At 37.3% G+C, this 20,717-nt stretch overlaps 4 protein-coding genes across 6 annotated transcripts in view; 2 read left to right on the top strand and 2 right to left on the bottom strand.

Moving 5' to 3' along the window:
• Window positions 1-646: 646 nt before the first annotated feature.
• LOC108105995 (phosphate carrier protein, mitochondrial) lies at window positions 647-3,275 on the bottom strand. The gene is made up of 4 exons (XM_017212832.2): window positions 3,191-3,275; window positions 2,460-2,878; window positions 1,842-2,182; window positions 647-1,175 (listed from the first exon to the last, which is right to left on the bottom strand). Exons 2-4 carry the CDS (start codon window positions 2,847-2,849, stop codon window positions 836-838), a joined length of 1,071 nt encoding a protein of 356 aa, XP_017068321.1. The 5' UTR covers window positions 2,850-2,878; window positions 3,191-3,275; the 3' UTR covers window positions 647-835.
• A 251-nt stretch (window positions 3,276-3,526) lies between these two features.
• On the bottom strand, window positions 3,527-4,472 carry LOC108105954. The gene is made up of 2 exons (XM_017212755.1): window positions 3,862-4,472; window positions 3,527-3,799 (listed from the first exon to the last, which is right to left on the bottom strand). Exons 1-2 carry the CDS (start codon window positions 4,154-4,156, stop codon window positions 3,549-3,551), a joined length of 546 nt encoding a protein of 181 aa, XP_017068244.1. The 5' UTR covers window positions 4,157-4,472; the 3' UTR covers window positions 3,527-3,548.
• A 360-nt stretch (window positions 4,473-4,832) lies between these two features.
• The window catches only part of LOC108105948 (multiple PDZ domain protein), a 128,837-nt gene continuing 112,952 nt past the window's right edge, over window positions 4,833-20,717 (top strand). Inside the window, exons 1-2 of one of the 3 annotated variants that reach the window (XM_041818295.1) lie at window positions 4,833-5,137; window positions 7,708-7,878. The gene's annotated coding sequence lies outside the window, so the exon portion shown is untranslated. The remainder of the gene's footprint in view (window positions 5,138-7,707; window positions 7,879-20,717) is intronic. The other 2 variants (XM_017212744.1, XM_017212745.1) reach the window with 2 other exon arrangements.
• Window positions 16,355-18,840, top strand: LOC108105952 (trypsin-1). The gene is made up of 3 exons (XM_017212752.1): window positions 16,355-17,067; window positions 17,834-18,402; window positions 18,535-18,840. The coding sequence occupies exons 1-3, from the start codon at window positions 16,680-16,682 to the stop codon at window positions 18,706-18,708; spliced, it is 1,131 nt and encodes a 376-aa protein (XP_017068241.1). The 5' UTR covers window positions 16,355-16,679; the 3' UTR covers window positions 18,709-18,840.

The following is a 20,717-nucleotide window of genomic DNA, read 5'->3' as shown; positions in this document are numbered from 1 at the left end:
AAACTAGGAAACTAGCACCAAAAACTATCAAGATTCGAAATCTTCCCATAAAACTTAGTCATTATAGATGATGCTATGCTTAACTAACTTACGTTTAGCTCCCCTAGCAAAATCAAAGCCCCATAAAAACCCATTTTCAATGTCAGGAAAAGCTTTTATATTTAATCATAAGGTTATCTCAACAATGTTTCTGACGTAATCGTTAGCAAAACCCAACCAGTAATAGAGCAAGATTAGAAAATGCATTTTGGTAGTGTTTTTTTATATTTTATAATTTAATTTATTCAGAGTGCTTTCTTGGGTAGCGGGTCAGACAATTGAAACAGCATTAATATCATATTCGCATGTATGGCCATGTGGGGGGCGTGGGGCAGCGGGTTTATGCGGAGAGGGGGAGAACAATAGGGCTGGCCATCGAAGATACAACATACGGACATACTTTCCAGCGCAAACTAGACACACATTGGGTTAAATATATATATATATATAGTACATAGTATTAAGAATCATAGCTAATGGAATTGAATACTTTGAACTTGAGTGTACGTAAGACAGAATGTTTAGAGATGTTTAAAGTTAAGAAAGATTTGTCTATATAAAAAAAATAGTTTCTTGTTAAATAGCTGTGTCAGAGAAATGCGTAGAGTATGGTTCTGGAATGTACATGTGCAATGGCACACACGCAACATTGATGTATTGTTGAGAAGAAATCAGCTGTACAGATATCGAAAAAAAATTCGTTAGAAAGTAAAAGTATGTTGCTCCTGGGGTCTGCCCACAATTGCGCCAACTAATCAACTCTGGCCTTAAGTTAACCAATATTGAACTAGCCCATTTAGTGCTGCTTGGCCTTTAGGCTGGCTGGCATCTCTGGTGGTGGTGGACGGGGAATACCCAAAGCGACCTTGACACCATCATAAATGAACCACTGCAGAGCAGTCAATGTACCGATCATAATGATACGTGGAGTCAATCCATTCCACATGCCACTGAAGCCCAGAGACTTGGCCACGCTAACAGCGCTGGCTCCCTTGGCCTGGTTCAGCTTGGAGACCACAACATCAGCGGGATGAGAGACAACAGCGCAGAACACACCAGCGATGTATCCAGCAGCGAAGGTAACGACCAATTGCTCGCCCTTAGAGCAGTCAGCACGAGGCTTGGGCACCACATACCTAGGAAAAATTAGATCATAAGTATTGATTTGAAATAGGGTTTGGGTATGGCTTGCACTGTCTTTAGTGCGTTATCGATTTGCTTTAGTTTTTACATTGTGACTTTTACACATTTTCAATTAGAATTTAAAAGTTTTCTAAACTATAAAACTTAAGCAGTGACTTAGTGTCAGAAACACAGACTAATCCCGTTTAGAAAAAGTAAAAATAAAAGTGGAAAAACAAATCGAAGAGCTACAACTTTTAAAAGTACGATAAGCGCTTCTTATCTTTTAAGAAATTGTATAACTTTGATTTCTGGCAAGCCGCTAAAAATTCCTTTTCACATAAAGAATAATTTAATTAGACCTTTAGAAGACCTCATCTACTCAATTAGCATTACAAATCCGAAATATTTAAGATTAAATGGCTTTAAAATAATCATTTTATGGTTAGCCAAAGCAAATTATCATTCCATAAGTCATGGTAAAAGGCTTTAGCCTTGTTAAAGAAATATACTAACTATATTCCAGTTAATACAGGCAAGGCATTCATAAAGATAAAGGTCTTGTAAAATATACAGATAGCTATATCAGTCTGTGACTTCAAGATAAGCTATTTCTGACGTCACATCTTACGAGTATTATAAAAAACCATTGCAAATCCTTAAAGACATTTTCAACTTACTTGTAGAGCAGCTCCACGGTACGCTCGAAGCAAGCGAACTTCATCATGGTGTATGGGATCTGTCGCATCCACAGAGGAACCAGACCCTTGTAGAAGGCAGTTACACCCTCCTCCTTCAGCATCTTGGGCACAGCCTCGCGGAAGTTGTTGGCATATCCAGGAATGGTCTGGATCTTGACCTTGGCGGCCTCGAATGGCGACAGAGCAATATCAGCGAAGAATTCAGCCGAAGCGGAAGCAGCCAGATACAAGGATGTACGGTACAGGTAGGCATTCTCCTCACCAATAATATCAGCGTACTTTACTTTGAACAGCTCGTACAGACCGAACTTGCAGAGACCCTATTAAAGAATATAAACAAAGATTAAATTAAAACTTGAAAGTCATAATCCCCTTAACTAGCTTTGAATTATAGAAATAGATACTACTTGATATCCACAAAGATTGACTGCTAGAAGCCAGAGCTTCCATCGTCTGAATTCCATCAATAAATCCGATCGATCCGATATCACTTCTTTTTGAACCCGGAATCTAATTAGGGTCATCTGACCCAGTCACGAGCATATAATCCGCTTCCAAACACTTATGTAACCCCAAAAAGAAAAATCCAATTCTCACCTGTGCCGAGTAGCCCAGCAGGGTTGGGAACCAGCCCTTGGCCAAACCACGAGTGCCTTCCTCCGCCACAGTGACCTTGAATCCATGGAACAGGTTCTTGTACTTGGCCTGGTCGACCTGCAGACGGCACTTGACCAAATCCAGGGGTACGACAAAGGTGTGGGTGGTGCCGCAGCTAAGGATGCCACCGATACCGCACAGGGCAAAGTACTTAGTGCTGCCGAATTCGCATGAGTCCTGCTGGTTGGCTACTGGAGTAGCGGCAGCGGCAATTTGGCGACCCTCAACCGGCTGGGGATCCACCACAGGGGCAGCGGCATCGCATCTTGCGGACGTCAGGGGAGTGCGGAATGGCGAGTTCCGGGCAGTTTCAAAGAAGCTGGAGAACATCTTGATTTCTGTTCTTGTTGTTTGGTCGGCTGTAAGTATATATGTAGATCATCTATTAGTTACGTATGTACCGCCAGACATGTGCTTTATCTAATTATATATATATATATATATATAGCTAGGTAATCAGCTGCTTTTCGCTTTTATAGGTTACATAACGGCGTGCCAAGAATTCCGCGCACCATAGATTTACAGCGCAAAATTTACCCAAATCAAAAAAAAAATCAAATAATCACCAGAATTTTGACAACTTTAAGGGAACTCTATTAAAGGGCTCCGCTTACTTAGATTTATAAATTGACTGTCTTATGCAATTTTTCGGTCTCGATTTTCGCACTTACTCTTCGTCAGCAACGTTTCACGGCTCGTAGGCGGGGATTCAAAGAATGAGGGGGGCGGACAGCTGCCCAAACATTTGCGAGGAATACCAAAATGTTTCACTACGGTTTCTAGACAAACTTAGAATTTATAGCCTGGTCACACCTTTTATGCCTGGATAGGGAAATTTGCAAACCCTTGACTCACACCGTGGTGAAATACTTTGGTAGCACTTGCCCTGGACTAAAACCAGTGCTCGTTCTCTTAAGGAAATTATTGCACATTCATTTTCACGATCGTTTGTTCACTTTACCTTTATTATATAAATAACAACTTTCAATACAGTGATCCCTTTGCTATTCCCTTATATATTTTTTTTTATTAATTTGTTAAAATCAAACACACAATGTGCCAAGAAAAATAGATAAAAATAAATATATGCAACGATTTTCCATAAACTTCATTTGATAATCCCTTATTTGTTATGCAAGGACAGGGTTTTAAGTTCTTGTATTCCATTTTATATTTAACTCTGCAAGTGAAACAAAATTCGCCTTGATGTTCCTCATATAATAGAATTTGACAGCCCTTTCTTGGTGACCAAACGCAGCATATTTTAGCATGCAAATTTTCTGAAAATTTATGAAAATTAATTTAGATTTTTAAAGAATATCAACTTTTTTGATCATAATACCGATTACCATTCCGGGTGGAATGCAAACTTCCGTATTTGTAGTTGTTTCGGGAAATTCATTCAGTTCATCTGGCTTTTGTCGATGAAATTCCCCGTCATAACAGCTATATCCTTCTTCTTCAATTCTACACAATTCTTTGCTTTCTTCTCTACAGTCCACGCACTTTCCTTTCGAAATGTCAAAAATATTATTTGAAGGAATCATAGTCGCATTATTCGTATCTGCATTTGTTGCTAAGAGGACGTCAACGAGTGTTAAAAAGAAATGTATGAAATAATAGGACATGAATTTCATTTGAAAAGTTTTAAGTTTAAAAGTTTTACAGTATTTGAATAGAGTTCTATGATAAAAATACTAACAAAGCTACTGATCTGGAACAGGGGTGCTCAAAATCGCTTTACGGCAGAGCATTTACTAACACAAACAAAAGAAAGCGTGCACATAATTAGTGACGTTATTGTATTGGTTTGCAGCTGTGCACTGAGAGAAAAAATAATCATCCCTCCCTTTACTGAACCGCCAAGTGCGAAATATGTATACTCTAAATTGCGAACAGAAGGTATAAGGAATGAATTCCAGTGCAAGTGTTAGAAGATGGTTTAGGAAAAAACAAAAACAAAATATATTGCGTTTGGTGACGGAATGAGGCGGAAAGAGGAAAACGAAAAATTGTTAGTGTAATATCGCCGCAAGCACTCAGAGCATAGGCGTTGAGAATCCCTGTTCTAGAAGGTAAATATGATCTTGTAAGGGATAAAATATATCCCTCTAACGGTGATCTAGATAATTACCTTGTTTGATGCAGAAAAAGCTGCGATCAGCTGATTATCTTTGGCTCTCTTTCTCAGAGCTTTCAGTCTGGTTTCCCGTTGACTTTGCGCTTCTGTCTTTTACTTTACACACAGTCTTTGCTTTTGCTTGTGCTTTTTGGTTTTGTTGTTGTGTTTGCTCGTTCGTGGTCTTCTGTGAAGTGAAGTTCCGTCGTCAGTTTGAGTTTGGTTCGTAGCGCGTTCGCACACGCGCGCTCTTTATAGTCGACCATATACAAATATACTAGTTTGTTCCCCAACCGATCAGAGATCTCAGATTCAAGATCCGATCTGACCGTTGCCGTGCCTCTCGCCGTATTTCGCGCTCTCTAATCAGTTGGCCAACGTAATTTTTGGGTCTGCGTAGCGTACTTCGCGGCTAATTTCCAACTTAAAAAAGTGAAAAAAAAACAACAACAACAACAACAACAAAATCTGGCAAATAATTGAGTAATTAAAGTTAAACGTAAGGAGAGCTGTCTCGGCCAAGTGTTTTGTGTTTTGTGCGCTTTTCTGTGTAACGGTGCTGCTAACTGAAGCTAAAATCTAAAAAGCAAAACAAAAATAATGATTACCGCAAAGTGTTTGAGTAAATTGATTGTGGAATCGTTTTGAAAGCTCGCCAGTGGATGCGATAAACTGATCGATTTGAGTTTAGTTTAAGACGAGGAGAGGAGGAAGCATAAATCGATAAAGCCAACTGGGATTTGCTTGGCATGTTTATATACATTTTCATAAGCGGAAAAGAAAGTTTGATTTAGATGAATCGGAAAGTGATAAAAAATGAGAGATATGGATTTGAAGTGGATTAATTATTAATATTAAAATGAAATCATGAAAATCACTTTTAATTTTTATAAAAGAATTTAAAATATATACCCCATAAAAAAGAAGAAATTCTTTAGGTACTTCTTATCTCATTCTTGTCTGTGGTTTAAGTTACCAGTTTGAAAAGTTGTTTAGTGAAAGATTTTGGGAGTTGATAAAATAACTTGTAAGAAATGATTAAAATTGGTAGGAACATTGATCAACCTAAGTGATCTTTCTTTGCATCGTATCGCATTTCCAATGACCTCATAAGATTATCTCATTTTTACAAGCAATATATAGCATGACAGCAGCTATAAAATATCTATAGATGAGCTATCTTATTAAAATTTTAATTTAAAATATGAAATGAAAAATATATAAAAAAGTTCATATTTTAAACCTTGCAATTTAGATTTCTCTAAGCTGGTTTTTTTGACATTTCCACTTTTTTGAAACTGCAAATTCCCAAACTGAAATTAACCAAAAACGAAAATCACTAAAAATAATACACATAAATTTCCAATTAATCTCCCATAAATCTTAAAAAAAAATACGCTGATTTTCTTTGTAAAATTCATGGAATTTCTTCAACCATTAAAAAAAGAAGTGGTCCCTAAATAAAAATTGCAAGAAAAACTAATCAACACCAGTTGCGACTAGTTAACCAGGCAGCAAAAATTGGCAACTTCCTTCAGTTGGGCGCCAAGTCATTAGCTGCCCCCCCCTAAGCCCCCCTCTTCAATCCACCTAGCTTACCCTCCTTTCCCCCTGTTGGGGGGCCCACTCAAAGTACCGCTATGACTAGACAGGCCTTGTCCATATATTTCTTTATTTTTTTTCGCATACGAATATATATGCAACCATTAGCCACCGCATCAACAAACGAGACGCCACAAACACACTCTGATCTTTTGAGGCACACACATGGATACTGCGAGGAGGATCGGGTGGAAGGGAGGGAGGGGGAAGGGACTCGGTGACGTTTGCTTTGGGGCCCCTTCACTTTTTTGTTGTTGCACGGAAAGAAAATTTTTGGGTTTTTCATATAAAAATATTAAAAATGTGAAAAATCAGGGAAAAAAATAACGTAAAATTTTTTTTTTAATAAAAATAAAACAAAAAAATGTTTTTGTTTTATAATTTTTTTTAAGTTTTAATTTTAAACATATCTTAATTAATTTTTAAAATATTTTTCTCCGTGCAAGTGGTTGTTTTTTTTTCGTGGTCGGATGAAAAAGTTGCCGCGGCAAGTGCAATTCGCGGTTCGCCGTTCGCGATTCGCATTCCGCTGGCCGAAAGTATCTTTGGAGTTTTGCATCTTGTGGATGTCTGTCGCGCGCTTAACTGTAAATTGAGGCATGTGCCGCACTCTCTGTATACCATCCATCCTTCTCTAACACTATACATATGCCCTCTCTTTCCCTGTCTGTCAAGTTCAATGTGCGTTGACAATTTTCCATTTCCAAATGGGCGACGTTTTCTTGTACTTTCTCACACACATCGCTTTGCCATTGTGCCTGCCCAACTGTGCGTGTATTTTAATTTATTTTAAATCGAACGGCAATTTAAATTTAAGAAAAATCAAACAAAAGGTAGTGGAATTTTTTTTTAGTATTTTCTTTTTGCTCATTCAACCCGGAACTAAAGTTATAGAGGAGTACCCGAAATCAGACAGTCGCCCTGCCGATCGAGTCGTGTGGGGATGTTTTTTTTTCCAAAGCAATGTATCTACGTATCTATGTATCTTTTTATCCTCAACGCAAACGCAATGCATAAATCAACAAACGGAAAGAAGAAAAAAATCTCTGCGCAAGCTTCGGTTTTTTGTTAGTTTTGTGAAAGCGCAAGTCGTAGCGTAATTTTTACACTTTTACCAAAGAGAAAGAAGACGAAAAAAAAAAAAAAGAAGATACATAGATACTCTTTACATACGGCTCATAAGCATCTTTTCTCTATTACCCACCGACATACACGATTTTCGTTGGCCCCTCCGTTGTTTGTCTTTAAGCCGCTTAATTGAAAGTCTTGGCCTGACTTATGACTAGTTGGAAAAGTCAAATGTAAACGAAAGAAGATGGTAAATGGTAAATGCTTTTCCAGCTGGCTCAAAGTGAAATCAAAGGAGCGATGAAAGATAATATATAATTTTATTGATCAACTTGATTGACTGAAAAAGGGAAAGCTTTCAAAACGCCTAACAAGAAGTTCTTAACTGTTTTCATATAGTGCACTAAACCATAACTAAACTAAAGTGATAGGCTAGAAATTTTCAAAATATATAAAAGTTAATCAAAGTGTTTAGGCTAAAAACGAAGCCTATTTTTCCTAACAGTGCATGTGCTCAAAAATCAACAAAAACAAACTGAAACCACTGAGCCAGCAGACTCTACTCAAAAGGTAAGATTGAAAATTTATTCTAATTATAATTTCTGCCCGTTTTAGTTTTTTTTTTATTTATTTTTTTGCATATCCATTTGTTAACTCGTTTGCTATGTCTATTAACGGCATTCATCGCCCTGGGTTTGTGAGCTCATCTCATCGCATCCGAAAGATATTCATTCTCAAAGCCCAAAACTTGTTCGGCGGTGATTCATTTTTCACAGCTCGGTTTCTTGATTTGTTTATTTACAGTTGTGATATCTTTTTTTTGCGCTTTTATTTCTTTTTGCTTTGCATATTTTGACATGCAACACAGACACGTTCAAATATTTAATCAGTTAACCGTTTCGGTTTAGTTTATTTAACAATTCCGCCCGGCCAAGCTGGCATTGTTGTTAACTTTCCAAGTCGCCGCACATCTTTTCACCCACCTGTCTGTCGGCTTCCAATGTCAAGGTTGCCATTGTTGATGTTTTGCTAACAAAAAAAAACAAAAAAAAAAAAAAAAAATAAAATAATAAAAATAAATAAAATTATAATTAAGTAGACAATGTACGAGTATAGCCGGCTTGTGGCCGCTAATTGGAGCTCAACACTTCTCAAGTGGAACGAACGCCCCGTCGTAGAGCTATTTTTTCGTATAATTTGTAATTGCTACGTTTTTCGGACAAGCTACCAAAGATATTTTACAAAAAATAAAAAAAAAAATTAAGTGTGGCAAGCAATTAGTTGAGGCTTAAGCTGGCTATTTACAAAACGTAGGCAGATTAATGGATGAAGATGATGATAAAGATGTGAAGATTGGACATGAGCTGAGGCTTGCCTTTTGGCCAAGTTGTAGGCTTAAAGCAGGTAGATAAGGTATTTTCTGGGATGCTTTATGGGTTGATTATCTGGTAAACAGAAAGAAATTTATGTTATGATTAAAAATATTTACTGCCCAAAATAGTTTTTAATGGCATTTCCTTTCCCTTGACTAAAAAATGTAAAATATTTACCAAACTCATTTAAAATTTTTATTATATTAAAATCTGAAAACAGACCTAACCCTGAGCTACTCTTAAAACCTTAATATAACCACAAAAAAAACTTAAAATAAATCCATAAAACCCATCACCAAGTTTCAAGGTTATGATTAAGTATCGATAATTGTGTCAACGGCCATCAGGAAAAGCATCTATCAACATCATCTCATGGAGCCGGCAGACTCTAACTTATTATTAGCCATATAAAAGTCTATAAAATTTTTGATCAATTAATAAGTCATTAGGGCAAAGTTTTAGTTCTAGCCTAGAGCAAAAAATTCTAACATTTATCAATACCGTTTGCTATTCTTTTGGTTGGGTTTCTTTTTCTCTAAGAATTTCGCTTCAGGCCAAAAGATGCGGAACCGTTAAGCATTTCACCTACAGCTAGTCACAGCGACGAGAATGCAGAATGGGAAGAAAAAAAAAAGACGATCATAAATTTGACTTTTTAATGTTAATAAAACATTTTTTACGAGTCTTTTATGTGTGAAAATTACGCAGAAGGGCATTAAAATAAACGAGACCACGAGCTGTGAAACAGTTAGACAGCTGGCAGGTGCAAGCCAAGTTAATATAATACGTCATTATGGTAGCTTCTTTAGACCGCACCTATAGTACATAAACAGCATTTCTTTTTGATCTTCAACTCTCTTTTGGAGTTCCCTTAGGAGTGCATTGAAAGAAAAACTTTAAGTTTGATTTTTAGAAATTATTATCAAAGTGTTAGATCTCAGACTTAGGAAAACTTTGGTGGGAAAACCTTTATAGATCATAGTTATACTTAAAGAGTTTCCAAAAAATCGTATAAAATTTCTCTCAGTGCACTTAGTACCATCACCAGATCATGACTCGAAGAAATGTGCGACTTTGGAGTGAGATGACACCGTGTAAATAGCCGCCGGGTGTGGAGGAAACTAAACCGAAACTACTGAATAACAAGTGTAGAACAATCAGAGGCGAGTGGCTAGAAAAACTGTCCAAGTAGCTGGAACGGAGGTCAGTGAACTCCTCAACGGACGCTTCAAATACACTTTACACCAAGGCATTAACAAAAGCTAGTAGTTTCCCCCTGTCTCCCCCCTCTCTTCTTAACCAATAGCCATGATAGAGCGGTATTTAGTTGACCAGTTTTATATTTTCTTTTTCGTGAATGGCTTTTATTTAAGTTGGCCTGAAACTGCCAAAAAGAAGTAATGGTTGAAAAGGCATAAAACCTGCTAATATGGGTTATTTTGAGGTTTTTATTTTGTTTGCCTTTTGGTATTTCTTTTATTATGTCACTTGTTAATGAGGATATGTGGGTGCGAATTAAAACCAGTTAGTATGAGTCAGTTTTGGTAAGAGGCATAAGTTTTGAGAGGGGAGGAATAGCAGCTTAAGACCTCATCTCGTAAGGATCTCTTAAAGAAACTTTTAAACTTCATTGCTTGATTTCATTATATTTATTTCAAATTTTTAACTAAATCTCATTCTAAAAATAAAGTTTTATTTTTGTAAGTTAAACCTTTTAGTTTCTGCTTTTACCTACAAATATTTCGCTTATATGAGTTAGAACTTCAGTCACCGAATTGCCTTAAAGAACTCAAACTCTTTTTATACATTTTCCTTACTTTTCACTGCATTGCTGTCAAGCTCAGCATTACTAAGCATTCCCGAACAAATTGCCATTATAATTGATAACATTCTGTGAAATTAGCTGAAAGAATGTCCGGTAAGTAAACCGCTGCCAATAACTGTAACTGTAACCAACGTGACAAACCTCGGCCATCAATGTGTACGTCCCCATTTTGCCGCCAAACTCAGCCACTTTGCTGACCCACTCTCAGGCACTGCCACACCGTTGGGGAGCATCATCATCATCATCATCATCGAGGAAAGAGATTCGAGCCATACTATATACTACCATGTCATCAGAAGACGTTGATGGTTAATCGTCCAGTGTTCTCATTACGTTGGCCGGCAATTTCCGCACCTACTTAGCCGACTCGCATGTCTAACCGTAAATCCCTATTGACCCCCATTTCCCAACCGTAATGCTTGACCACACACATCCTCTTGCACTGCACCGAGGGCCGATTTGTAACTTGATCAATGTGGCAATTGTTTCCTCTTCTTCTTTTTCTTCTTGTTGCACGCCACTTGGCCTTTTCATTAGCTTCAATTTCAATTTGCTATTTGCTATTTGCAATTTGCGCACCAAACTCTGTTTTCTGTTTCTGTTTTTTTTAGCCATTTTTAACTCGACTCGGGCCAAGCAAAACAAAAAAAAAAAAAAAACTTGTTTATGGCTCCTACAAGAATGTGGAAAGCAAGAAAACGAAACGAAAAAAAAAGATATAAACAAAACTGGGTTAAAATTGTTAGACAACCTGAAGTTGCAGTTGCCGTTTCTGAAATATTGCCTAGGTATGGGGCCTGCTATCGGGCCTGGTCTCTAAGCTATGGCCTCGCCAATCTGCAAACTCCAAACCTCGTGAATTCTGTTCGGATTGCAGGCAAACACACATCGATGGCTAAGTCTATATAGAATGGAATGTTAACTGGATGTGGGAAGATCGGAATTGAGTTTGATTAAGTTTTGCATTTTATGGAAATATTTAAAGGATTTAATATTAAGCTTGTGGTCAAGATTTTCATAAAAAAAAAGTTACTAGAAAATTTGTAAAAAATGCAGAATGTTTTTTATTTACTAATTTTGCAAGCGAAAAGAAGAAGGAAATAGGTTTAGGAGGCACTTTACTGGTATCAAAAGTCTCTTGAAAGGTTTAAAAAGCACTTTATTGGTATCAAAAGTCATTTCATAGGTTTAGGAAGCACTATACTGGAATTAAAGGTCAACTAAATGGTTTAGAAAACATTTTACTCGTGTCAAAATGCTTTTGAAAGGATTTGAAGGGAATAGGTTTAAAAGGGTTTAGAAAGCACTTTACTGGTGTCAAAGATCTCTTGAAAGGTCTAGAAAGCATTGTATTGGTATCAAAAGTCATTTTATGGATTTTCAGATTTTTCGTAAAATTTTATGATGTTACCCCTTTCCAAAAATGCGAAAATCGCTCTTTCCCGATTTGAGTCTCAAAATATCAGTATTTTCTTTACTACACCGCCAAAGATGATCGTATCATGAAATGTAATACCTTGTTGAGTTCGTATTTAAATTCCCCGTCGAACAGTGTACCACACTCAAAAAGTTAATTTTTTCAGATTTTTCGTAAAATTTTATGATGTTACCCCTTTCCAAAAATGCGAAAATCGCTCTTTCCCGATTTGAGTCTCAAAATATCAGTATTTTCTTTACTACACCGCCAATGTTGATCATATCATGGAATGTTATATCTTCTTGAGTTCGTATTTAAATTCCCCGTCGAACTGTGTACCACACTCAAAAAGTGAATTTTTTCAGATTTTTCGTAAAATTTTATGATGTTACCCCTTTCCAAAAATGCGAAAATCGCTCTTTCCCGATTTGAGTCTCAAAATATCAGTATTTTCCTCATTACAAAGCCAAAGATGATCGTATCATGGAATGTTATATCTTGTTGAGTTCGTATTTAAATTCCCCGTCGAACTGTGTACCACACACTTAATGCAATAAGCACAAGCTGAAGTTTTTCTTCTTCCTGCTATTAATATATATAATCACAAAATAAAAGTAAATTAAACTTTAATTCTGCTTGAAAAGTTTTAAGGGTAAACCAACTTCCAAAAAAACCCCCCAAAAATCTACTCCTGTTGAAACCTAAATCCTAAATTTTTTACCCCTTTCTTTCCCTCGTTACCAATGACTTTAGTCTTTGATTCATAGCCACTGCACTTGCGCAAAGCCCAGCAAGACAGAAGCCCTACAACAGTTAACCGAAACTCGTCTTGGGTATGGTCAGTAATGAAATAAAGCCGAAACGTACTGAACTGAACTGAGCCAAGCCAAAAGACAACTTATATTGGCGGCTACTTAGTATGCCCGGCCCGAGTTCGACACTTACTAGGCGAGTGAGAAGGCTGAAAAGGTGCAACCAAGAGACGACGCAACGTTCGGTTTCAATTTGGGCTATGTTGTTGGCTTATTAATTACCTCACCGCACAATTGCGTGGCACACACACACACACACACATACAAAACACCCACCAGACGAGGGGGGGTTGGCGGTTTCTTACCGCTTTTGTAGAACCCACAAAAGGCGTTGGACGGTGGCGGGTAATACGAGTAACGACTTTTTCTGGCCCGTAAATGGAGACCCATGCTGATGAAGTCAACAGCCTCAACCAGTTTGAAGTTTAATTTAGCTTTTGCTGTGTGTATTTTTGTTTTATATTTTTTATTTTTCTATTATTTATTTTATATATTATTTAAATTGTATTTTGATTGGCTGCGTGGCTTTCCATAAACAAATGAAGAGCTTCGAGAAAATTGAGAGTGACTTTGGTTCGTTATTTCTTTTTTAGCAAACTCGTTTTTGCATATTTCTCAGCCGCTTGCTGTCGGTTACTTTCAAATGTCAAACGAAGTTGAAGGTGGTCCACAATGATATTTGATTTTTTTCCCCTTATACTATCCTACTCGAATACCATTATATGATTTATTTTGAGTCATGTTGAAAACGAACGCAGCGCACGGCGGCGCCTTGAGAAAACAAAAGACTTGAGCAAAAAACTTGTTTTTAAAGAAATATTTTTGCTATTAGGAATTCTATATAAAAAATTCCCTTAGCTTAACAATTATATTTATTAATTATGAAGTCATTAAAGGAGGCTTACATTATAAATTAAAAAGTTTTTAAACATAAAACTCTAAATGAAAGATCTTAAAGTTGTAGAAAACCAAACAAGCAAAGTAAAAGAGGATAACCAGTGAAAACTTCATAACTTGTTTCCATCCAAGCTAGACAAAAAAATGCATATTAAAAACGCATTAAAATCGTCAGCTATAAACATTTATCATACCTTCACTTACAATTCAATTAAATTCAATGCACGATGCTCAGCAAAATCCACAGATGGCTAACAACAACACAATTCCAAAAGCCAATTCCGCAAAAGTCATAAGCAAAATCGTTGGCAACGTCTCGGGGTGAAACTTAATGAAGCCTGAGAAAGTTGCTCAGAAGCTCTACTCAGGTGACAATCATTAAAATAAACCAACAAATAACTGGCTAACTAACAAAATACTAACAATAACTAATAAACGCAAAAAAACAAAAAGTTAAGAAATGCGATAATTGTTAACAAATTGCCGAAACGACGAGCACATGCCAAGCATGCAATGCCTTTCTGGCTGCCTTTCATGCTGCCCACTAACTAATTGAATTTTCATTTATATTTTTTTTTGGTTAGCTTTTTAAGAACTTTTTAAGTCTCAGTGAAGTTTTCCAATTGAAAATTCTCGTTTTGTCTTAGTTGGCTGGCTGTTGACTGCAGCAGCTTCTCCGACTTCTTCTTGGCAAATGACCCAGTTTAATGCAAGTGGAACGTGGTCCGAGCCAACAACTGCAACGCGTCAAGAGCTCTTGACCATAAATAGCCAGCCGTAGATCTCTAGACAGTTGGCAAAAAGTATGAAATAGGAGAGGAACTGGTGGGTTTAGGAAGGAGTAGAAGATGGGATACTCTTTAAAGGGGCTAAGGAAAGGATTTAAAGATGGTTTTTGGTAAGGAAAATATTAACTTAAAGTTTAGTTTGTTCTTGAAGTTGGTTTCTGGTTTGAAAAATATTATAAAATATGTAATTTTCTTTAAAAAAAAGTATATAGTTATTACCTTTTAACCTTTATTTATTTAGATTTTATTTATATTTAATTATCCACCCGCTGAGTTAAGCTTAATTTGTAATAAATTTTAGTTAAGAGTTTACCTTGAGCTTTTTGTATAAAAACTAAAAACATTTTGCAATGCTTAAAGACCTGTCTATTAACTTTAAATCTTTAAATGACTTTCAAGCTAGAAGTTATATTTTTTCTGAATTTTTTCAATGATAATTTTTGTGTAAAAACTTAATATCTCCCCTCTAAGACCCCTAGCCAGCCATTCAAACCCCTTCCAAAGACACTTTACTCATTGAGCCACCTACTTTAGGCCTTTCTCAATGAAGGCATGTAAAAGATTCGACTCAAAGTCAAGTCAAGTTTCGTTCTAAGTGGAAGAGACTTGGAGACTTGGAGAGATCCAAAAGAAAACAAAACACAAAATCAAAAAAAAACTGAGAGAAACTCGTTTCTTTTGGGATGCTGGATTGGCATGGCAAGAAGAACTTTCTTCTCATTGATTCTAGCGGCCTGCATATAAATAAATAAATTAAAGAGACTTTCTTTCTGGCTGGTTTGTATGCGTGAGTCTGTGGCTTCAGCTTTGGTGTCATCATCATCAGCCTCATCTATTCAATTCTTACAAGCTAACGCCTTAGCTTCAACTTCTCTGCCTTGGCGTCTGACCCAAATACTTTGTTAGCGCTCTTTCTACCGGGGGTCAGATCCCAAGTCGAAGTCTGGGCCTGGTTTTTCGTGCACCTTGTGTGTCATTATTTTGTTGTTGTTGTTGTTTGGGCGAGGAGATCTTTGGATTGGCTGTTGGCCCAACAAGCGGACAGATTATAAACATCAACCCATTTACAAGTATTTCCAGTCCTCCTCCGGCACTCTGACTTTTCGATTAATACGCAATTTTATCGGCATCTCATCTTCATTAGTTTGACCCAATTTTTTTTTGTATTTAAGAGTTCTTTTTACTTTCTATTTTTCCCCGGCTTAAGAATCTTTCGTGTGCCGTTTTATGGTTTTCTCGTTAAGCTTTTGATTTGGGTAACTCAATTTACTTTCATTTGAGGAAATCATTTTCACGTTTCTTCTGTCCATTAAAAGGTGTTTGGGCGTTTTCCGCTTACCACTTCCGTTGTGTTATAAGCTTAAGACGAAGAAAACTTTGATATGGTTATTTATTGGGTATAAGAAGGGAAATTTGATGTTTTAAAGTGATTAAAAGTTAACAATTAACCAATTTTTATGGTATTTATTTTTAAGACAACTTTTTAGTTCTTTTCACATCACATTTATCGATTTGGCAAAAAGAATTAACCTTTTGTTAACCCAACAAAACGAATGTGGTCAGCTCACTTTGATGACTTGTAATTGCGTTGCGATCAGAAAAAGATTTCTTTAGCTCTCATGCGGTTTAACCTTTAATGTTCTCATCAACCTTTGGCTGGAAGCCATGGTTCAAGTCTTGGCTTCCATTCTGGGTCGTGTTAATATAGAAGATAGATTGCCAATTTCTCTGGGATATTAAATTAATGTATGGTTTAAAAAGCAAACTAGAAGAGTTATAAATCTCAAAGGCAATATCAATCTAGAAATTTAAGTGCTCTAATAGATTTATAACCTAACAAAGAGGGGCTTTAATTCTATCTATTTCTGTTTAAAAAGAAAGCTGATCTAAACCATTAACATAACTTTATGATAAAGACAAAACACGAAATCACTTTGCTGACATCAAAGTTGTGCGATGCTAAAAAAGATATTTGCCAGATTTATTGACAAATGGGTTCAGTTTGGAACTAGGTCAAGTGGTGATAAAGGGCTTTCGATTGAAGATTTGGAATATGCAAAGAAATTTTGTCTGATAAAATAGTTTGATGGACAGCTTAAGAGCTTCATTAAGTCTTTAATGTTTTTAGCATAGATATATATATATATATATATATAAAGATGGATCTCTGTTAGTAGAGAACCTATAAGAACCGTTAAATGGTTAGGGCAAACCATCAGTTTGCTTTTGCTAAGCGTTTCGTTCGGTTCGCAGGGGAATATGAAACCCAATACGTCAGTTTTTCTCTTCCTTCTACTCGCTCTACTCATTTCGTTGTGCGATCGAAGCTGGGCCGTCTATAATTATAAGCCACCTTCTCGTGGTTATTTCTATCCGAAACCAGCTCGACTGCCACCTTTGCCAGTCAATGGATCTACAACTTTGGATACGACTTCCTCTGCTGCCAGTCCCAGCCCACCGCCCGGAGTCCAATCGGATTTCATTGATGATCTGATTGAGGGCCATAAGCAGCAAATCTTATCGAATGTCTTGGGCGTGTCCAGTGAAACTCCCTCGGATCCGGCTATCTCCTCCTCGTCCCCAAGTTTACCCCTCCTCGAGGGCGGTGGTGCCAAGGCGTTTCGCGTTAATCGCTGTGCCAGCTGCAGTGAGTTGGGAAAATTGGTAGTGCCAATTGGAAAAACCAGCCAGGGAATGAAACGATACTGGCTAAACTCTGTCTAATAATTGGGTATTTGATTCAGTTATTGTACGCCTATTGGAAAAACGCATTAAAACCAAACGTGTTTGTGAAACGTGCCGTGAAAATAGTCAACGGTTTTTCTTTAGTTTTTCGAGTGATTAAATTTAACGATTCTATAAAATAGTTGTAATACGGTTATTAAAAAACATTATTAATTGCATTTTATAGCATCTTAACAAGTAATAAGATGATGTTAAAGATTAATGATCGTTATTAGCGGAGTGAAATATGAAGATGCTTAAAAAACTAACTTTTAACTAGAAAGATTCTTAAAGTAGATTAAACAAGCCTTTAAACGTATCCTTAAAACTGTAAATCAGTTAATATTTTAAAAAAATATTTCATTTTAAGCTAAAAAATGATAATGTGATCTGATTTTTACAGATTTTTAAAAGGATTTTTAAACTTAAAGTTACTTTCAAACTTTAATTTTTTGCACAGTGACTTTAAAACTTTCCTCACATTTTAATATTTGTTTTTAAATTCAAATTAAGTTTATTTGTTATTGTTTTTTGTTTTGTTTTTCATAAAAAATTAAGACTGTATAACCTCCCAATCACCACCCCACGTTTCCATTCCCTGACTGCTTCAGTTGGCCACCAAAGATCACCCAGACCAGAGATCACAGACCACATGAAATTCCAATTCCAATTCCAATAACCTCTTCCAGCCTGCGGCGTTCCCAATGTGAATCGCATTGTGGGCGGCACCCAAGTGAGGACGAATAAATATCCTTGGATTGCCCAGATCATACGCGGCACCTTCCTATTCTGCGGGGGAACTTTGATCAACGATCGCTATGTCCTGACTGCCGCCCACTGCGTTCATGGCATGGACATGAGGGGCGTGTCCGTAAGACTATTGCAGTTGGACAGAAGCTCCACCCACCTGGGAGTCACCAGGTCGGTGGCCTTTGCTCATGCCCATGTGGGCTATGATCCCGTGAGCCTGGTACATGATATAGCTCTGCTGAGATTGGATCAACCGATTCCTTTGGTGGATACAATGCGACCAGCTTGTTTGCCCAGCAATTGGTTGCAAAATTTTGACTTTCAGAAGGCCATTGTGGCCGGATGGGGTCTGAGTCAGGAGGGTGGTTCCACATCGAGTGTCCTGCAGGAGGTGGTGGTGCCCATCATCACGAATGCTCAGTGCCGGGCCACCTCCTATAGGTCTATGATTGTGGATTCTATGCTGTGTGCGGGATATGTGAAGACCGGAGGTCGAGATGCCTGTCAGGTGGGTTTTACAGTTTGAAAAGGCTTCTGACTTCAGTTGCTCTCAAACTTCTTCTACTACATCTTCAAAACTAAGAAGAAATATCTTTATATCTGTTATGGAGTAAAAAATTACTTGCACTTTTTAAACCAGGGTGATAGCGGTGGTCCCTTGATCGTCAGGGATCGCATTTTCCGACTGGCTGGTGTCGTTTCCTTTGGCTATGGATGTGCCAAGCCCGATGCCCCTGGTGTCTACACTCGAGTCTCTCGTTATCTGGAGTGGATAGCAGTCAACACAAGGGATTCCTGCTATTGCGTTAACTAGTCGGTTACTAGGAGTTAACAAATCTTTTAAATATTATTTATTTATTTATTTTGTGAATTAATAAATATTTGATGAGCCTCTTAAAGGGCTGATTGAGATTTTCTAAGAACTTACAAGAACTTGGAAACTAGATTATTGACTTTCTCATTCCTTATCCTTAAATTACATTTTTTGAAGCCAAATCAAGACCTTTAAAAAATGTTATTTTTGAATATTATAAATGGATTTTAGAAGTACTTTTTATTTACTTCTAATGACAAACATATATAGGGTGGGTGGCCCACGGAAGATTTGCTTTTTGAAATCGCTATAAAAATATCAATATTTTCCAATTTTCTTCGAACGTAAACTTAATAATTTCGTGAAGCGTAAACCTTCTACTAAATATCTGACACATTGACAATGACATTCAAAATGTTAAAGTCAAAATTATTGATAGTTCAGAAAGCAAACATTACTTGGGCCAGGCTGTATATATTAGGTTGTCAAAAAAGTCTTGCGCTAATTTCGATAGTTGGCACTGAAAGCGCGTAGTTCTTGTTTTATTCGTCGCATCAGGTCATACTATACCTTTTTGGAAAGCTCATTTCACGCGCTAACACGTGTTTGATTGATTGTCTTTTCTGTTAAGTCGTTCGTGAGTTATAGCGTCGCAATCATGGAGCAAAATAAAGAGAAAATACGGCATAGTTTACAGTACTACTACGATAAAGGCAAAAATGCATCTCAAGCCGCGAATAAAATTTGTGCAGTTTATAGACCCCATACAGTTTCCATTTCCACTGCACAACGATGGTATCAACGTTTTCGTTCTGGTGTAGAGGTGGTCGAAGATGCGCCACGCTCCGAGTTTTTTGTCAATGGGGAAGCGAGCTTCTATGAGAGGGACGATATGAAGTTTGCATCTCGTTGGGAACGCGTCATCGAACAAAACGGCGAATATTTGACTTATACCACAAGACTTTTTTGATAACCCAATGTATATCTAATTGCGAATAAACTTACTTTATAACTCCCAGTAGCAGCATGATCATAAAAAAATCCAGTTCCCCCAATCCAATCGCTGAGTTGTGTTTTTTTTTTATTTATTTTTTGTCTTGTAAGAAACTAGACCGCCTGTGACCCACGCAACTCCCCCTCAATCGACAGCTGGTTTTACTTTCTTAATGCAAAAGAAATACAAATTGTACAAATATTTTGAGGAAACAGGTTATGGAAACCCTAGCAGTGGCCTTTCACTTTTTTCTTAGCAGAAATCAATAAAATTCGAAGTGGAAGTAAGTCAGAGTTGAAGTTTGCTGAGCAAAAAATGAAAAGCAAAAATCGAAGCCAAGGACATGGCCTGACACATTGTTATCACTTGTCAAGGACCCTTCAGCCACCCCCCTTGTTTCACCAAGTTAACAAAAACCTTTATCTTTATCCCTTTTGGGCCAAAAAAAAAACAGGCCGACTTGTGGACGACGACAGTTGTTTAATGGATTTTCAAGTTATTTCTGGTATTTTGTTGTAGTTGCCGCTGCATGTCGCAGAAATACAGCAAAACAAAGATATCTCTCGACGGGAAGAAACTCGTTTGTGGCTAGGGGCCAAAGAAAATGCCGCATAATTGCCGCCGCCACGACTTCGCCCAGTCAGGGGGGGAGGAGAGTCGTGGCGGACGACGACTAGCCACCGAATCGACAATGTTGTCAATGCTACTAGCTGCCCTGGCATTTGATTTTATTTTTAACTAGACTATAATTGATGCCAGGCATTGGCAAGGTTTATCGAGAAGACGAAACTTTGTGGGTGCAAGAGGGGGGTGGCGGGACACTGTATGGAGTTCAGGGAACAGTGCAATTTATCTTAATTAAAAACTCGGAATCAGTAAGAGAGTTGTGTTGTAATATTCATGAAACATAGGTAATTTGCATAGATATGGGTTTAAGGGAGGTGTGGGTGGTGTTTTTCAGAGGTTTCGTTATAAGATATTTCCACCTTTCCTAGATGTAGATTTTAAAAGTATT

Source organism: Drosophila eugracilis, unplaced genomic scaffold, assembly GCF_018153835.1.
Source record: "Drosophila eugracilis isolate 14026-0451.02 unplaced genomic scaffold, ASM1815383v1 contig_2154, whole genome shotgun sequence".
Lineage (NCBI taxonomy): Eukaryota > Metazoa > Arthropoda > Insecta > Diptera > Drosophilidae > Drosophila > Drosophila eugracilis.
This window is presented reverse-complemented; position numbering and strand designations above follow the sequence as displayed.

Excerpts from the sequence above, each read along its gene's own strand:
- LOC108105952 (XM_017212752.1), top strand. The coding sequence starts at position 16,680 with ATGAAACCCAATACGTCAGTTTTTCTCTTCCTTCTACTCGCTCTACTC. Across the intron at positions 17,068-17,833 it reads TAATCGCTGTGCCAGCTGCA|CCTGCGGCGTTCCCAATGTG; the intron begins GTGAGTTGGGAA and ends AACCTCTTCCAG. Across the intron at positions 18,403-18,534 it reads GAGGTCGAGATGCCTGTCAG|GGTGATAGCGGTGGTCCCTT; the intron begins GTGGGTTTTACA and ends TTTTTAAACCAG.
- LOC108105954 (XM_017212755.1), bottom strand. The coding sequence starts at position 4,156 with ATGAAATTCATGTCCTATTATTTCATACATTTCTTTTTAACACTCGTT. Across the intron at positions 3,800-3,861 it reads TCCACCCGGAATGGTAATCG|AAAATTTGCATGCTAAAATA; the intron begins GTATTATGATCA and ends ATAAATTTTCAG.
- LOC108105995 (XM_017212832.2), bottom strand. The coding sequence starts at position 2,849 with ATGTTCTCCAGCTTCTTTGAAACTGCCCGGAACTCGCCATTCCGCACT. Across the intron at positions 2,183-2,459 it reads TGCTGGGCTACTCGGCACAG|GGTCTCTGCAAGTTCGGTCT; the intron begins GTGAGAATTGGA and ends ATTCTTTAATAG. Across the intron at positions 1,176-1,841 it reads ACCGTGGAGCTGCTCTACAA|GTATGTGGTGCCCAAGCCTC; the intron begins GTAAGTTGAAAA and ends AATTTTTCCTAG.